The 19,894-nt window shown below is 36.2% G+C and overlaps 1 protein-coding gene across 6 annotated transcripts in view; it reads left to right on the top strand.

Moving 5' to 3' along the window:
• SPSB4 (splA/ryanodine receptor domain and SOCS box containing 4) overlaps window positions 1–14,202 on the top strand; it is a 189,135-nt gene extending 174,933 nt beyond the window's left edge. For all 6 annotated transcript variants that reach the window (XM_087965014.1, XM_087965011.1, XM_087965012.1 and 3 more), the window contains exon 3: window positions 12,310–14,202. In XM_087965014.1, coding sequence (XP_087821140.1) covers window positions 12,310–12,437 — 128 coding nt within the window. In that variant the 3' untranslated portion in view covers window positions 12,438–14,202. The remainder of the gene's footprint in view (window positions 1–12,309) is intronic.
• The last annotated feature ends 5,692 nt before the right edge of the window (window positions 14,203–19,894 follow it).

The following is a 19,894-nucleotide window of genomic DNA, read 5'->3' as shown; positions in this document are numbered from 1 at the left end:
ATCAAACTCTAAACATTCCTGCCTTCCTGTGGCAGCTTAAAAGGTTTCCCTGTCTTGTGAAAATAGCTTTAATGGGATCTATTTTCACATAAAGGTCACCTTTTTTACAATGGCTTGTCCATTGCCTTCATAATCGTGGCAGAAGATAATGATTACACAGTGTGAGAAGTTGAATTTCTACAGGCATTGGATTTTTAACGTAGGTGTTTTTTTAAATGAAATTCTGTATTTTAATGGGGCAAGGAAGAAAATTAGTAGTTGCTTATAGTAGTTGTAGTCAGAAAACTGCATGTGTCCATGCAAGGTACCCAGGATGACTTTTCCCTAATATATAATTTTAAAATACAACTGCTTAATAGAAGCAATAATACCAAACAGAAGCATTCAATTTGTGTCTTTAGAAATTGGACAGGCACCTGAGAATAGGACTATATCCTAGTTCTCATGTTATACTGATGCACAAATGCTTACACATAACAGGTCACAACAGGTGCCAGTCCTTAACTGATCCTGAGAAAACTTACTGAAGTTGCCCTTAGCTAGTACTTGGATGATCACCACAAGAAAATTGAAGTAAAAAAAAAAATATCATTCCATAAAAAGGTAATAGCAAACCACTTTATTGCGGCCAAGGAATACTGTGGATGACTTGAGCCGGAGTCAAGGAAGACATTAGTTTTTAAGTCTAATGAAATGGTACAGATATTGGACCTTGTTTATTACAGAAAGTTTGTGTTATAGACTTGTATTATAGATCAAGGGAAAATTACATAAGGAATACAGACCAGTAGAAAATTAAAAACGTACAAGTTCTGTTACAGAATATGCACAAAGTTCAAACATATGTGGCTTTATTATACAATGAAAAAGTTAATGTAATTAAATTTAAACTGTCAATTATCATGGAACATATTGTGTCAAAAATAATCAGCTAAAGAAAGTAGTGGATATGTAAAAATTAATTTCTAAAAAAAGGAAGCAGAATGGTTTTCTAGTTACTTTGGAGACATGGACAGATTAAGCACAAACTGAATCCTAAACAATATAAAACAGTAAATTAAAAGCTGTTAAGTAAATGTGAATGCAAAATGAAATAAATATTTAATTTGATTCATTTCATTTAAGCATGAATATTTTCCTATTAAAAAATAGTCAAGCAAATATTGAGAAATGCCTTGAGCATACAGTCATTGGGAAAACAAAATAAGTCAACAACTAAAAGTTGCTTAGAAAAATGTACAGATGACCAGATTAATAGAAATCAAAGGAGAGGAAACATGGGGAAACCACTTCACAATCCTTGTGTCCTCAACAATCAGACTCAAAACCTAGATTATGTGGTCCTTTATTTAAATTCAAAATACAATAATGTATAGATTATACATATTTATCTAAAAATATTCATTTAAAAGCTTTCTTACTAAAATATACTAAAGTACAAAGTATTGTACTGTATTGATATATAAATTAAAATGCATTATCTATCCTAGAAGGTTAATTCTGTTTGGCTAACTTTGATGTGGGTTAATAATCTTTATGCACTGCTCTCTTATTTGTTTCATACTTTTAACAGGTGGACACTGTTATACTACTGAGGAACTTTTTCCCCTCTTCTTTTGTAATAACAAACCAAATCATGTTCAATCAATCTCCATTGGATTTTTTCCCCAAAAAAAGATTTGCCAACATTTTTTGAATATTTTAGCAGATATGCCAGAAAGGTCTAAGAGAATTTGCTGTTTCACTGTGGTCAAGTTGCCACAGCCAACTTGTTGTGACCACACCATGGCCAACCATAGCAAACTTGCCACAATAAAACTTGCTGCAGGACAAGTGTTACACTATTATTGAAGAAATAGTGGAATAGAATCGTTAAAGGAAGGATACCAAAGGAGGGATAAAATGAAATATGATGACAAAAATTAAAATGTTTTTAAAATTATTTTAAATAATTAAGTTGAATTGTCCCACAGTGAATTGTCCTGTCGCGGGTTGTCCCATTCTGATGCCAGGAACTCTCTTATTTACAGTAATCTGAAAGATTTAAAATAGACAGAAGAATTAATTTTGATCATTGTAGGATTGAGTTGGAAATTAAATTGCAGACAAATGATAAACATATAATTACTAAAATGTATAAATTTTGAAGGGTCCCTGGTTCTCTCTAATCTTGGTTGTTTTCTTTCAGATGTTTTCACTACCCAAATGAAGTAACATCCTTGTTTGGGTAATGAAATGTCTGCAAGTAAACAGTCAAGATCAGAGAACATCCAGGACCCCTCATTTCAATCATGAGCTATAAATATTCTCTATCGCTATAAATTTTTTCTGAAGTTTGAAATTGAAGAACAAGTTCTATACAATATAGGTGGTTAATATGTTGATTATAACAGAGGGAAATGTGAGGTTGAACTTGTTAAAATTTATAGTACATTATAATCTTAAAGAGAATTTTTATGAAATGATGTGGTCTTGGTGTATGTCACCCAAAAAATTTTCTAGATTGTATTAAGACACTTCAGATTTATGCTGCAGCAACAAGAAGGGGCATTATCATGTTTGGGGGAAATGTAAAAAAACATAGAAAATTTTGAATTAAAATACATACACTGATACAGAGGATTAATAGACAATTCACGCCCATTGTTTCTCTTTTGGGATTGTTGGATAAACAGTTGGGGGAAAATCACAAACCTTGTTTTTGTATATGATAACTGCAGCGATACTATTCTATCACAAAGATAGAGCTCTATCTACAATGGAAGAATAGTTAATGTAAACTATTGGGATTGCTAGATCGACTTCTTTAATAATAAAAAAGATAATATCTAAGTTTATTACTTAGGTAAATTTATTAAATTTTTGCATAAACAGAAAAAAATGAACTTTTAATTTATGTTTTGGTGATTAGACAGAATAGTTTATAGAAAGTAAAAAAGTCACAGCATAACTGTAGAGTAAGACGCAATTTTCTGATTGTACTTATAACTGTTGTAAACAATTATCTCTGATTACTTTCCTTCCTTTCTATTGTTTTTTTTTACTTTTTCCTTGCACTTTTTCTTATTTTGATTTTTTTTCTTTTTCTTACTTAATATATGCATTTAGTTTTTATCTTTCTTTTTTAAAAATAATAAAAATGGTATATACAGAGATTTAGATAATATGTAGATATAGAGAAAAGGATAAAAGCAGCTAATACATTGTGAAGTCCAATGTATTCTTAAGGATTTGGGATTTTGTAGCATGATATCAATCAAGTGTGTGTGTGTGTGTGTGTGTGTGTGTGTGTAATATGTGTGTGTGTGTGTGTGTGTGTGTGTATTTGTATTATCAAGATAAATGGAGTTGGCACCCTTTGGTTGCCAAATGGCACCATTTATCCTGATGGTAGTTCAATTGATTTGTCTTACTTGTTTGTCTCATTCTTAGTTCAGCTTTGTGAAAAACTATTGGTCTAGACTCTAGAGGTATGAATTAGAACACAATTGTGTTGGATTACAGGCTTTTAATATCTGATCTTTTTTGTTCTTGATGTGTGCCGGAAAGCTCTTATCATACAGAGTGGCATGCAAATGTTTATTCATATCTAATCAAATTATGTATTTCAGTGATTACCTAGTTAAAAAAAGGCTGACATAAATGTTACAGGATATAACATTAAGGTGTATTTTTGCAGATTCAATGCACACTTGCTATTTATGTTCACTTGTTTAGAGGAGGGGTCTTCAAACTTGACAGCTTTAAGACTTATGGACTTCAACTCCCAGAATTCCTCCTCCAGTCATGTTAGTTCAGGAATTCTGGGAGTTGAAGTCTACAAGTCTTAAACTTGTCCAGCAGTGGTGGTATTCAAATAAAGTTGCCATCAGTTCGATGGGCGTGGCTTGGTGGCTGCACTTTGTACGCATGCACACTTTGCGTGCACGCGCGCACCAAACATGCACTTTGCGCAGGTGCAGAGGCATTCTAACTTGCCTCCTGTAAGCCTGCATGATGCTGGTCACTGCAGCAGCTGCCGCTTTGAATTCTGGCCATAAAAGTGAGTATGGGAGCCCGGACAGGTGGGTGGGCCAAACACAGAGCAGCGAAGACAACTGCTCATTGCCACTACCGGCTCTCCAGAACAGGGCAGAACCGGTCAAATACCTCCACTGTTGCCAAGTTTGAAGACTTTTGGTTTAGAGATTCAAAATAAGAATAGAATATGGCAGGTGCAGATGTTTACATACTGTGTCAATCAAAACTTTGTAACACTTCCTTTGGCAAAAATAACATCTCTGAACTGTGCTAGCTAAAAATATTTTTGTTTCTAGAATTTTTGTCCCCACTCTTTCTTGCAAAATACTTATAGCTGAGAAATAGTTTGATATACAGTATGCATGTATATTTGATATCTGTCCACAGATTTAAATAATATTCAATTCTGGAAACAGTGGAAGCCATTCCAAATCTTTAATCTTTCCTTCCTTTAAGACTGATTTGGTGGTGTGTTTCAGATCATTGTCTTGCTGAAATATACAACCTCCTTTCAGCTCATAGATGTATGAAAACATACAATTAGACAAAGGGTGCCAAATTTTTTTTGCTTGCAGCTATAATTTGAAACAGTTGTTAAGGCACACAATGAACAGCTGGCTCTATGTTTTTAGGGATTTGTGCCTTTAATGCTGGGAAAACATTTGCTATAGAGCCTTAGAGATAAAAGGAAAAAATACATAATTATATAGAAAAATATTTTATTTCTATAGATTACCTTTATTATTCAAAGTCGCCCCAAAGGAATGAAAACAGATATTGATCTTGTCAGACATATGGAGGGCAGTGATTAATAATGCATAGTTTTGCTTGTCTATGTAGAAAGTACATCAATAAAGTAAATTGTATGAAACATTTGACCTTTTTCAGGATCAAGGGGAAGCCAAATGAATAATTCAAACTTCATCTCAACCTGGAAGATGTAAATTTGATGCACACTACTGTACTGAATGATCCCAGTTTTGATATCTGTCATTCTAAAGTTGTTAATTAGGACATAATTTGCAAATATATCAGCAGAATTTTAAATCAGACCTTTAAATTAATGAATGTTGGCTTTTTACATTTAACTGCTTTGCTTGATACATCAATGTATCTCAGAGTTCATTGGCCCTATTTATGTATTCAGTCAAATTAAACGATAGTCAAAAGCAATGACGAGCATGCACACAGTGTTCCATTTTCCTTCCCAACCCAGTCCCAATGTTTCTCATCTTGAAAGAAAGATTCAGAAGAAGTTGAAAACAATTATGTCATGCTTGCAATGAGCAACTCTGTCACCTTGATTTTTCCTAGCAATAACATACCTGACTGACCTCTGCTCTGCAGAGAGATTTCAAAGCAAGCTTCACTGATATCAATAAATCTATCATTCTCAGCCATGTTTAAAAATCAGTTTGGAAATTGTTTTCAACAAACCACAGCAAACAAAAACACCAGTGGATGTGTCATCTTCAGCTATGAAATACAAAGAATTGGAGAGAAGCAAGGAGCTCCTGGTATTTGAGCAACCCTAAAGCAAAGAATTAATTGACAATTAAAAATATGTCTCTTCCTTCCTTCCTTCCTTCCTTTCATCCATCCATCCATCTTTAAGATTAATTTGTGATTTGTTTGGGCTTTATTTTCAACTCTGTCATACAAAATCTGTTGCAGATATTATATTATTTTGAATCTTAAGAAGGTTTTTTTTTTAAGGATACATTTCTCTTTTGAAAAGTCAGTGACTGTAATAGAAATTGTCTCTGTGCTTCTCTGAGCCCAAACTGAGCCAGTCAGTCTACAAAACAGCTTCCCACAGAGAAACATGACTCATCAAGAAAGAGAATGACATTTAAACCACTGCAGTCTAGAGGAAAATGTAGGACAGGATGGTACAACTGGGAGATTTCAAAAACATTGAGGAAATGTATAGGCAACATTGCCACCAAGCTTCTAAGATTTTTGAGATAAATCAAACTTTTAATATTTCACAAGATAACATTGTATGAAAGGAAAAATTTGATAGAGAAAATTGATAGGCTACATGCTTATTGGGTTTTATTCATACATGAGTAATTATTATATTTAAATTCCACAAATCTGAAAGATATTACTATATCCATATGTAAGCATTTGTCTGCTGAGGGACAGGGCCAAACTGTATTTGAAAATTTTGGAGTACACCCAGGATTTTTCTGCCTGTCCAGATGTTAAACTATGGTTGCAAATATGCTTGGATGAACCATTTTATATAATTACAAACAATTGGAAATCTTTCCTAGTGTAAGCAGAGAAAAGCTAGATTTGAGCTTATATGACAAAGCTGACTTAATGAAATAATTGTTCAGTTAAAATAATATATTAATTAGTAACAATTAATGTTGTAGGTAGTGTGATTAGACTGCTGCTTCTGGAATAACTGATACTCAAAAACATGCTGCCTCTGATCCCTGAAGTAGCATTGTCTTCTCTCCAGATGTGTGTCTAATCACCATTCAGTGCCATTCAGTTTGCATCATTGTTATTTGTAGCAATGATTTCTATAGCTGGCATCTCCACTAAGGGAGGGGTGTCAAACTCACAGTGTCATGGCGGCGTCACGTGATGTATTGGGACTTTCCCCCCTTTGCTAACCCAGGCATGGGTGTGGCCAGCGCATGACGCATCTGGCCTGAAGGCCGGGAGTTTCACAGCCCTGCACTAAGGCATGGGTGTCAAACTCACAGCATCACGTCATCATGTGATGTATTGTGATGTTTTTCCTCTTCGCAGAACTGGGGTGGCCATGGCCTGCATATGACGCCTCTGGCCCATGGGCTGCCTGTTTGACACTCCTGCACTAAGGGAATAAATATTATTTTAAATATTAACTAAGTTTTTTTTCTGTGCCACAATGCACCTTATCAAAACTCATGCTAAATTATTGGGAGAAGGAAAAATAATTTTTCTGTCTCTGTATTATGATTGATTATATATATTATTTATTTGCTTTTCTGTGTTAAAAAATAACCTTTTTCTCCCAAGCTAGAACATTCCAAACTGGGTGGGATGGATCAATGTCCTAAGTTACTATACAAAAGCATCCTTTCTTCTGGTAGTGATTTATATGTTTATGCACAACATTACAAGTGTGTTGAATCATGAACTTTTGTGAAATCATTACTGTACAAGTAATTTTATATCTGTACCATTGTTTTTGTAGCTTATCTGTATGTTTCTCCAGAATTTTATCCAATAATTAATCTTTTCTTTTTGGCATCTTGTTGCTTTCCATTTCAGTAGAATCATATTTGGCAGGTTATGAAACTAATTAAATGGGTCTAACCATATTGGCTAGACAGGAAAATAATAAAAAACCATCCTAAAAGAACAATGGTAAATCACTTCCATACCTCTGCCAAGAAAGCTGCATGGAAGAACCTTTCCCTCTCCACCATAGTACTGTTGTAGCAGTAAGAAGAAAAGGGGGGGAAAAGCCATAGAATATTTCACAGGATATACTTGATTTTTGAATTATATACCCAATTAAGAGCCACGTACTCAAAATCATCTATATCATACATACACGCTCATATATACAGGTGGGGGGGGAGGAAACAACTGAAAAGATACAGAAAAATTGATAAAAGTTACATTTTGAGTAGTAAAATAATTTAGACTGGAGAGAAAACAGCTATCCTTGGCAGCAATACATGTGAAAAAGAACTGGGTGAACACAAGCTAAGCAGGCGTGATGAAGGTGAAACTGGTGTAGTTAGAAAAAACAAAAGTATGTTGAATGCAGTGGAAAAAGGGAATTAGTATATGTGGAAAAACAAGAAGAGGTCAGAATGAAGACTGAATGGATACTGAATCATTGGGATTGAATGACATGACATGCTTTGAAATGCATACAGTAAATCAATGAGGTTCATATTGTAAAATAAATGAAGGAAGAGAAAGTGAATTAAAGAACAAATGCAATATATAAAGTGTATGGATGTGGTTGGAACCAAGATAAGTTGAAGAAGATAGGTAGGTAGGTAGGTAGGTAGGTAGGTAGGTAGGTAGGTAGATAGATAGATGTACAATAAATATTATTAGATCATATATATTTCATCTGTCCCAAGTTGTCTAATGTTAAAGTGCTACTATTTTTATGTTAGTTGTAAATAGGATCTTAGTGAGCAGCTTATCACTATGATATGGAAGAACCTGGAAGGAGAAGGTTGGTGGCAAATAAAGCATATAGACGAACATTGCAAATTCACATTTCATTCTTAAAGTTATGGTTTGATTTTCGTTATGACTGAATACTTATTTCATAATTTATTTTACAATGTAGGTTATTTTTTTTCAGGAATAACATGAGATTTATTATAAATAATCACATGCTACAATTTTCAGGAGTATATATAAAATGTGTTTGTATAGATTTAAATTCTATGATTTTCCACATCTGTGCTATTCTCTGTAACATCAAATTGATAGTCTTTTCTTTACATTTTACAACACATTTTAAAAACAGCATGTCATATTCTTATTAAACCTATGATCATAATTTTAATATTAGCCAACTATATATCTGTGAAAGATGTTTTTAAGAATTTTCCCTTTAATTGAAAATTTTATGTTTATATTTTTCAATAGCTAGTATTTCTATTTTCTAAACAAACTGTCTTACTATGCATATTCAAGGACAAGATTGTTTTCCTATTGCTATTGAATATTACATTTACAATGCACATATGCTGACATAATTTATATCATTTGTGCGCTCTCCAATGAAATAGATTATTAATTAATAATGGACACTCTGTCCCCATTTATCAAGTTAAATATGGTTTTCTTGTATCTCTAAGGAATTTCTTGTATCTCTAAGGAATTTCTTGTATCTCTAAGGAATACCTATTTCAATCTGTATTTGCGCATTTTGTACTGTGATTACTACTAGCAGTACCAAGACTAGCAATTTATGATATGTTAGTAAATTGTTCTTATCTTTCCAATGAATTGTTCTTAATTTCCTAGTAAACAAATAGTGGTTTTAACATGTTCTGAAATATTGTGGCCAGTTCTGAAAACCTCACTTAAAAAAGATATTGATAATGCTGAGCAACAAAAATGTTGCAAGATCTGAAGAACAAAACACCAAGAGAATATGTATAGCCTGGAGGACAAAAGACAAAGGAACAACATGCTTGAAAACTTTAAATATAGTAAGGGTGGATAAAGTTTTAGAAGGAAGTATTTTCAATAGTAAGCAAAAATCAAAAACAGGGGCATAATGTCAAACTAACAGAATTGAAGTACAAAAGTAATGTTAGAAAAAATTATTTCACAGAAAGAGTAATGGAAGGTTGGAACCAACTTCCAGTGGAGATAGTGGGTCAATCATTAGTAAAGGAGTTTAAACATGCTTGGGATAAACACATGTCCATCATCTGACAAAAAGTAAAAAATAAATAAAATAATAATTAAAAATAAATTAATTATTTAAAAAGAAAAGTGGGGGGACTCAAAGGATAGGCTTGATGACCACTAGGTCTTTTTCTGTCATCTATTTTCTATGTTTTCATGTTTCTTCAAAACCTTTTAGAGTTGAACAGATTAACATCTCTTCTAATCATAGTTCTTCCCTTATTAAGGCTGTACCATTGCCATATTTCTAACAAACAATAATATTCTTATCTTGGGGAAAATAATAATAATAATACATTTCATAGTATTTTACTATATCTCATATATTTTATTATTAGGTAGTTAACAAAGTTGAAAAGTACATTTTAAAACAATTCTAAAATCCACATAGCTAAAATTAATACAATAGCACTATTAAAGAAACTTAAATGCCAGAGTAGATACAAGGTTTTTTTGCATATTCCTAAAGTGTAGGGAGATCAGTGAATGCTTTATTTTTGAAAGTGTTTATGTGTCCATTTTGTATTTTGTAGGCTATGTTTATCATATATGCATTGTAATTGTATTTATGCTGTTTTGATTGTTTGGGTGACCCATCTAGTTATTTTTTAAGGTGGCATCCATGCAGGTTTTTAAACAAATAAATAATTTCCAAACTAAGGGTTATTTCTTTAACCTAAGCAGTACCTCTTTCTGGTTGATATCAAATATACATCTCAAGATGTGATACTGCCAAGAGGCCCTCTAATTGAGATTCAAAATAGTCAGGCAGATGTCAGTCGAATAAGGCAGTCTCTTGGATATCATGATCTCAATTATTCAAAAGCCAAATCTTAAATCTCACATGGTGCACTTCGTTCAACAATAATATTACCCGGTGGGGATGAAATGCACCATATAAAGGCAACACTGCTATTACATTTTGTACTCTCTGTACCTTCTGGATCACATGAAAGGACAACTCCAAATAAAGCACATTCCAATAATTAAGTCATTCAGTGTTCTGAGATGTCTGTAGCTGGAACACCAATGAAAGCTAAAACACAGTAGAAAAGTTCTCTTATTCAGTCTAAAATAGCATCCAGACACTAATTGTAATGGAATGACTTTGGGGGATATGGAAAAGAGATGCTGCCTAGGAAACAATTAGGCAAGAGGGGGAGATGCCACCAAGGAATTAACAGGCAAAGAAATTTAGGAAGGACCCAATGGATTCAGCTATTAAAAATGGTGGCAGGAAGTTTGTACTATCAGACTTGCAAGATTTCATTAATATAGCCTTAGAATAAAATAGAATTAATTCTTCTACTCACATTTCCTGTCTGATTACCTAGGAAGGTTGACACTAATCTAGGACCTGTGTAACTTTCCCTAGGTACATTGAATAGAGAAACATGTAAGTTATGAGCGTTTTCCATCAAATTTGTTTTTAATTACTTTATATAAAGCTATATAACATATTTACTCTATTTATGACTGACATAACTTTTTTTGCTTTAAAACAAAACTTGTTTGTTTTAAATATCCAAAACTTGAAGAAAAAGGGTGGTGTTAAAATTTCAGAAAAACACATTTGAGAGATAATGGCTAAAGGTGTTGCAAGTAATCATTACTCCTTTTAATGTTTCTTTTTGATAACTGCTTTTTATTTTGAGCGGTTGTGCTAACAATGGTGTAAAGATCTACTAAAATGTCACAAGGTAAATCACAAATGGTTGCTATATATATAAATTTGCTAATTATGGAGTTAAAACTTAGTTTACATTCCAAGACTGGTAAAAATCAACCCTTGGTTTGTATTTAATCTTGGTTTTAATTACTAGGGAGGGCACTTCAGCACTTTAGGTGCAATAGTTGGCAAAACATTAACTACTGAACTGTTACCTACAATGGGTCTGAAAGAGCTTTATATGTCTAGAACATTTTGACATTTTAACTGTCCTGTTCTGTCCCAGAATGCTGAAAGTGCAGTGTGTAACCATGTCATATCCTTCTCCTAATAATGAAATGTTTCTTTGGGGTTTTGTCTTTAAGCATAATAAAGCTCTTTATAGATCTAAAGGATTTTCAGGTAGATAAAAATGTTTGAACATTTAATCCAACAACCGTAAAAATATTAAGTGGTTACATTCAATTTCCATACCCAAGTAATACAGTGTTTGATGTGAGAACTACCCAACCAGTTAGCCATACATTTTTACAAAACCAGAATTCAATAGCATAATTTTATTCCTTTTTTTGTAAAAGCTAAAAACACTTGGGCATGGGGAGTACACAGATTCTGAAAGCAAGCTTTAAAACAAAATTCTTGCAATTATTTTAGAGATATTTAAGAAATAAATGTCTTTCAAGTGAACAAAATCTGTTTATTATCTGAGGTGTCAGAGAGAAAGTGTCATTTCTGTTTACTTCAGCATCTCAGTAGAAAGACACACTGCACTGAAAAGGTTCTTTTAGAAGTTCAATTACATTTTAGTATCTTTTTCTAAATGGGAACAAATATAACATTTAAAGGTCAGGCATCTCTCAGTCCAGCTGCAGAGAGTATTGTATTTTAAATCTTCAAGGAATTTCTATGTTTCTGATAACTTTTATGGTTTTTTTTTCCTAATTTAAATCCTTATAAGTGTATTGCTTTAAGAAATAGACCACATTTTTATTTTATTTTATATATAATCCTATATTTTTATAACTCAAGACAGTGAACATAATATTTATTCTTACTTTCTTCCTGTAGCAGCAATTTCTTCTGTTATGATTTGTTTATACATGTATGCATTTATTTAAAAGTTTCTATTTTAAAAGGGATATTACCCATTTACTATTACATATTTATTATTAATGATAAGAAATGAAAATGTTGACATTATGTTTCTGTTTTATTTTCAGCTGAACCTCTACCTTTAATGGATCTGTGTCGAAGATCAATTCGCTTTGCTCTGGGACGAGAACGCCTGCATGATATAGAAACTCTACCTTTGCCTCAGTCTTTGAAAAATTATTTACAATATCAGTAATATGATTCTAGAGCTCTAAATGGTAGAAATTGTTTACATCAGAATATAAATCTTCATGGTGGATATTTTGAGTGTTATTTAATTATTTTTTACATTTTTAAAAAATAAACCATAGCAAAGGATTATGGAGACTACTAAGAAATGTGAAAATGTTGAATTTATTTAGTTCTTTCAGTAGAATAATTGTTGCCTTTACTGTTACACAGCCTCGTTATGCAGAATCCAAAGCTTGTTTTCACAGGTAAGAGCCAAATGTGATATGTGTGTTAGGTTAGACCTAATGTTGGATGTGTGCCTGATGTGCAAGAGATGCAAATACAACTCCCCAAACCAGTGTTCATAAAAGAAGAATATTTTATATAGATCAGAGTATCAGCATGTGAAAGAAATAATCCCCGTTTGATGTTTTTCAAAATTCTGGAACTTAATATGCCAAATAATTAGGGTTCTTACAATATCAATTATGATGCAAAATCCTTAGTCATGCAATGTGTTCATTCTCATTTTGGAAGGAAAATGTTCCAGGAAACACATCACATCTAGTGTGCACCATAGGAAGACATTGGGGATCTTTGTGCACATGGGACATACAAGTCTCATTGGTACTGCAAGATTGTGGCCTCTTACTTTTAGGTGCTCAGATGTTTCAGAAAATAATTTTCTTGGTATAATATATAACCTGCCATATTTTAACTTACTTTATTGAACAAGATAGTTGATCTTGTTTTCCAAAACAACTCAGCTCACTCTACAAATTAGTTAAATTAGTTGACTTTCTTAAATTGTTTTTGGTTTTATTTCTTCAATAGAATGAAATTTAGTCAATTAGTCTTTTCCAGCTTAACCAGTTTTTGTTCAGGTATTCTGATTCAGACCTATATTGATTTGTCAAATATCATGCTGCCTTTTTATTTGTGACCACATTATTACTATTATTATTTACTTTTTCAGTTCCAAATACCAGGTTTCCTGTAATGTGCCTATGGCATAAGAGAGCTTGAATTAATCCACTCCATGCACACATTGAGAAATTCCAGAGCTCAAAAGCTAGCCAGGCCCTCTGCCAGAATCGTGTGCCAGTTTCCCATGTGAATATCCAAGGCCTTGATGACTGTTCCACATGTTCAGATACCCCTATGCTTGTACTCATACATTTGTGCATATATTTATGTGAATACCTCATTCTCTGAAATTTTTATCTATTTCTAACCATGCCAGATTGGCAAAACACATGTTACCATGGCATCACATACAAGTACATAAAGAGCAGGATATACACTGCAACATATTTTATTGTTTTGCCACTCCCCTCATATAAACCCCATCTATTCTACCAGATATCCCTCAGAGAGGCAACACATGGTTCCAGAAACAGGAAAATGTAGCCTATAAATGTCTTGTTTTAAAACTTGCAAGGGACAATAATATGTAAGTTTATACAGTTTTGTTTATCTTGTCACACATTGAGTATTACATTTTGAATTTCTCTCTCCAGAATAGAGTGGATTTTTTTTTTACATCTTTTTCTCCTTTGCCTAGAATGTGTGTTCATTTGTCAGGATCAACTTATTTTTAAGGGAACTGCTTTTGTTTGTAATTTTTTTCTGCTACATTCACATTTCTTTGCCTGATCATGATCTAGTTTTTAACTGGAAGTTGTTGTAATGGCAGGATATCAAATGTTGATTGAGCTGCGTTCAGCATATTTTAATGTGAATTCACCGAAGAATGAAGATATTTCTAATAAACTCTACTGTCCAAATGACTACTGGTGTATTATGTTTCCTTTCTTTCCTATTCTAAGTTACTTGCATGCATATTATAATAAACCACTTAGTCGTTCATTTTTTTCCTCTACCCAACCATTATTGTTACAATATCTTTCATAGAGATGCTTTCCCATCAGAGAGAAATGTATAGAACTAGAAACAAGCTGATTTACAGAAATACAATAGGTTACAAAACATCTTCGATGACATAAAGTCCTCTGCTTCAGTTTTAAACAATTTATTTCTTAGTAACGTCTGTCTACTCCCTTTGTTCAATTTTGGCTTCATTCTGTTTTCATTGGCAGAATTATCTGTGTCAACCACCCACTTCTAGTACCCTTCATGATACAGGTTGCAGTACATTAGAAGAATAGATTTTAATGACAGTTGAAGCTGTATTTTACTTTCCACTGCTTATAACGTTTTGCATTCTTTGTCAAGTGCAAATTCTGTTTTATTTTCATGTCAGTTTGCCAATTTAAAAAAGATATTCAAACCTTATGTTCATCTTTTTTCTCATGGACAGGAAAGCTTGAAAGGTTTTTACTTACAATTTTTCTCTGCTTATATAAAGAGAAACAATTGTTCTACAATTGTGAATAGTTTTTGATCTGAGAACTGAATTGCAGAATTTAGAAATTAAAAAGTTGAAAGTTATGTGAAAAGTGTGAATGAAATAAAGCAAATTTATTTTGCCAATATCTTAATTGATGCTATAATTCACCAATGTTTTTTGCATGTTGGTTTTTTTTGGGTGTACTGCAATTCTCTGTTAGGAGATAGACCTTTTTTTTATCTTGGCATAGAAACAAACTTTTCTTCTAACTAATAATAATAAAGTAACATGACCCAGGGTTATTCTAATTATTGCAGTTCTATATTTATCAAAACATTTCATTATGTTTCAATTTTTTTCAGTTGCAAACATTATAAAAGATTATACAAAATGAATATTATTCCCAATCTTATTTACAACCTTGAAAGAACGTTGCTGATAACTACTATCTTTTTGTTTATTTGTTTCTTAAATTCATTTGCCACCTATCTCACTTTGGGGCTACTCTAGACAGCTTACAATAATAAAAAGGAAGAACATGAAAGTGTAAACAGAACAAAAGTAAAATAATAGAACCATAAAATAAACTATGAAAAAAAACAATAAGAATACATCAATATGATAACCAAAAAGATGGATGGGTGGAAAGTAGAGCTCAAAAAGTGGAAGGTGGAGTCTGCCATCAATCCAGCAGCCACTTCCAATGTGAAACTCGTCCATTTGGCCCCTAGGCTAACCAGCAGACCCAGATCTTCAGGCGCTTGTGGAAAGATAGGGTGGAGGGAAATCTTACCTTAGAGGTTAAGATTTTCGAAAGGATGGGCACAGGAGCAGAGAAGGCACTTCTCGATCCTGATAGAGTTCTTTGACTGACAGGATCCAAAGTAGACTTTCTCTGCAGCATGAGTAGGATAGACTAGTTCTAGTGGGACAAGGCAATTCATCAGGTAGTCTGGACCTATGCCATTAAAGGATTTAAAGGTCATAACTAACACCTTGAAGTGCACTTGAAAGCAGACCCAGTAGCCTGTGAAGTTCACAGAGCAGAAATGTAATATGGGCCATCCCTAGGGGGCCAAAGACTTGGTGCTGCACTTGAGTGCGCATTGCAGTCTAGGTGACAAATGACCAGGACTTGAGTCATGATCCAGGAAAGGTCACAAGTGATGCACAAACAGGAATTCTCCTAGTCACATCTGCCACCTCTTCAAGCAGGAGACATGAGTCCTAAGTTGCAAACTGGATGTGAACGGGATGGTGCAATCCAATCCAGAACTAAGGATGATGAACATTTAGATCCTGAGGCTTCATGCATCCAAAAGCCACTCAGTCTTGCCAGGGTTCAGTCTAAGTCTGTGGTTCCTTCATCCAGATTCCTTGCAGCTTCCAGGCATCATGAGAGGGTGAGACATCACTTGGGTCACCATATAAGTTTATACTTTTATAAAGAAAGCTTCAGAAATTAAACTTTTCTGAGTTCTGAGATTCCTCCTCTCTGACCATAGATCAATTTATCCAAGTTAAAGAAAGTCAACTAATTTAAGTCTGACTTTCCTGTAACTATTCTGTCCACTCTCTACCAGCAATATGTTGCATGAGGAAATTTTCTAAAATATAACTTTGTATTACAAAATATTAGAATGGTTGCCATTTGTAACAGTCATCTTGGTGGACTTTTAGATTTTCTACTGGTATGTTCCAACAGTACTGTCCAACTTGTGTCAGGGCATTTTACATTATATAAAAGATAATGTCTCTTCAAATTGAGCTCCGTCTTAGGTGACTTCATGCTGAAGCTGTGATTCATTTTATTTTATTTTTGGATGAAACAGTCCAGAATTTTCTCATCCATGCTGCGATGAGAGTCCAGGGATGAGTATGACTCCTCCCTCTGACATCATAGAGCTGAGTCTGCCACTGTATAAAAAGCCAGCCCATTGCTGGCTCCCCAACTTTTGACTCAGCTTCTTGTCAATGAGCTAGTGTCTCTGGACGAAGTTAAAAAGATAAAAAAACAGCAAAACAACAGAGGAAGCAGAAATGAGCTGTGCCATGAGAAGAGCGGGGATCCGTACTCCTGCAGCATTGAGGCTTTGGCACTGCCTTTCAGGGAAGCTGTGAGTACAGGGAGTGCTCGGCTGAGCCTCCCACGGAGTTTCCCAAGCGTTTTGGGGCGGCCGCTCCACACCTGATTTTTGGAGCTCTGTTATCATTGCCTCTCGGTTGTTTGCCAGATAGCCATTTGATTGCTCAGGGCCTGGAGAGAGCCTGAGGGCCTGGAGAGAGTGAATGAGATGACGATGTCATTCCCAGGAGCAGTGCACATGGCGGGTGGCCATCTTGAGTGGTGGTCAGCCATTTTGTTTCAAGGAGCAGCTATTACCGGGGCCTCACAGCTGAACCTGCTCACCTGGCCCATGCAACAGACGACACTCTCACATGGGAAGCTCCCAGCACCTCTTGTGTTGGTCCTGTTGGTGAAAATGGAAAGCGAAATGGCCCAGTCAGACCTCACTGGCCTTGAAGAAGCCCAGGGTTCTCAGGCCGCAATGAGGAAGTGGAGAAAGCAAAGAGGCCTTTCAGCAAAAAGAGAGGCTGGAGCAAACATCAGGGCCAAAGCATTGGTCCCCAAAAAGACATATAAATCCAAACTCAGGGCTTAGAAAAGAAGGCATGCTGCTTTGGATAAACAGTTTGCTAAGACCCTGGAACAGATGAGAGCCCAGATCCAACAGACCTCTCAATCAGGGGAATTGCAGGTTTGCCCAGAGGTTATGGCCAGGGCAGGGGAGGCTGAAACTAGCTGTACCAACTGTCTTCAAGCTTGGTCTCCAGAGAAGGTAGAGGAAGAGCTTTTGCCCCAAGACTTAAGCAGGTCTGGGCCCAACTTCAGACAGGCTGCCTGGGGTCCAGGTTCCTCCCACTCCCTAAGTCAGGTGATCCAAGGAGACCATAGGCCTAGGCCTGAGGCAACTTACACTCCCACTACTGCAGACCTGTGTCCAGTGGACCCCCCACAGGTAGCAGGCCTGATGATATTAGAGACGTGGTCTCAGTGGCCATCAGGCAGGGCTTAGCTGAGAGGTTTCAACAACTACTCCACCCCTTAGGGGGGGTCAGTCCTTGTTCCCTGCTTACTCCCAAGAGGTTCCTCCATTTCAGAGGGATTTTCCCAGACAGCAACAGTTCAGTTGCCCATTTACCCAATCTGATTGGGATGAGGATGAGGAGAGGCATTACACAAACCCTTCAGAGCACAGTCGCTCCTCCATATCAGAGGAGGAGAAAGGTGAGATCAGGGATTCTAATTTATCAGAGAGGAGAGGCCTAGGTCTGACCAACCCCCATCAGCAGCAGTTTTTAAACCTGTTTAAACTGTTCCTACACAAGGCCCAATTAAGTCCTGAGGAGGTGGCTCCAAACCCAAAGTGGCTTCTAGCCACAGTGACTCCCTTTTCTCCAAACCAATGGTCCACACAGAGGTTCTTCCATCCCCTCTGCTATTCCTTGATTTAGTAAAAGAGCAGTATGCCTCCTCTGGGGCAGGGCCTCAGTCTTCATCACACAACAGGCATTTTTACAACATAGGCCCTTCCTTGGCCAACACTTCTAGTGCCTTCTGTGGATTCTCTGGTGGTAGCCCCATTCTCTACATTGGGCACCCCCACTGAACCAGAGGATGTGTTCAAGGCTGAGGACAATAGATCAGAACAACCCCTCAAGCACACCCACTAGGCAGCGACTTGGGCTGTCCAAGCCTTGACAGCAGCTTTGTTTTTTATGAGGGCATCACTGCGTTGGCTGCACCAGCTGCAGGATAGGCTACCTACCACCAATTTCAGATCACATCAAGATCTAAATAAGATCATTGTGGCAGCAGAATTTACAGTGAACACTACACTAAATTCAGCTAAGTTTGCCTCAAGGGCTATGACTTTCTCGGTGGCAGCAAGGAGGCTCCTCTGGCTGCGAAATTGGTAGTCTGATTCCCACTGAAAATGGAAGTTGGCATCAACCCCATGCACTGGAGAAAACTGTTCGGCGACACCCTGGAGCCATACTTGGTGGAAACCAGGGACAAGAGAAAGGTACTCTCTTCTGCAGGGAAGAAGTCAGAGTATCATCCCACGCCATATTACCAACCCTCCTCCTTCCAACCCAAGTCCAACCCTCATTTCTCTCGGGGCCAGAGAGTGTTCCTTCCTCGCCAGGAGCAACAACCAGAGGCTGCAGGCAGGCAACAGCAAACTACCGGTAAATGGCCCTTTCGAGGAGGAGGAGGTCATTCATTCTGATGTTCCAAGTGAGTGCCCCTTCTCCCCCTGATTAGAGGTCATTTGGCCTTCTTTGCCTCCAGATGGAAGGAGTCAACATTGGACGTCTGGGTACTCAGGATGATAAGGTCGGGTCTCCGGCTTGAGTTCTTCTCCCCACACCCAAGATTTTGTTTGCTGTTCAATTTCTTGGGCCCTCATGGAATTGGCCATCCAAAACTTTGTGGACATAAGGGCTATACAGCCAGTTCCATGGATCAACAAGGGCTAAGCTTCTACTCTTGGCTCCTTGTGATCCCAAAGGCCTCGGGAGGGTGGTGAGCCATTCTCGACCTCAAGTTTTTGAACAGGTTCATTCCATATAGACGTTTCAAGATGCACTCCCTGCATTCAATCTTAGAGAGTGTTCGAGAGGGAGACCTTCTCTCTTCCATAGACCTCACAGAGGCTTACCTCCATATCCCTATCTGGCCCCATCACTGCCAGTTTCTTTGTTACCAGAACAAACATTTCCAGTACCAGGCCCTTCCATTCGGGCTTTCATAGGCCCCCAGGGTCTTCACCCAGATCTTGGCAGCATTGGCAGCTTCACTTCAGGCTATACCAGTGACGGTCCAGTATTACCTGGACAACATCCAGATCCAGGGCCTTGATGAAAGAAGCCTTGGGCAGTGGGTGAAGAGACACCTTCTATCGATCAGGGTGGACCACATCTCGGGGGTCGACAACACCCAGGCCAACTGGCTGAGTCAGTCCAAAGTCAATCAATCGGAGTGGAGCATCCATTCATCCTTGTTCCTAGATCTGTCTCACAGGTTCGGACCACCAGCAGTAGATCTCTTTGTCACTCCACAAAAT

Source organism: Notechis scutatus, chromosome 4 (genome assembly GCF_049901735.1).
Source record: "Notechis scutatus isolate UNSWTSFEM ecotype Mainland chromosome 4, rNotScu1.2, whole genome shotgun sequence".
Lineage (NCBI taxonomy): Eukaryota > Metazoa > Chordata > Lepidosauria > Squamata > Elapidae > Notechis > Notechis scutatus.
The sequence above is the reverse complement of the archived record's forward strand: the minus strand, read 5'-3'. Positions and strand labels throughout refer to the sequence as shown.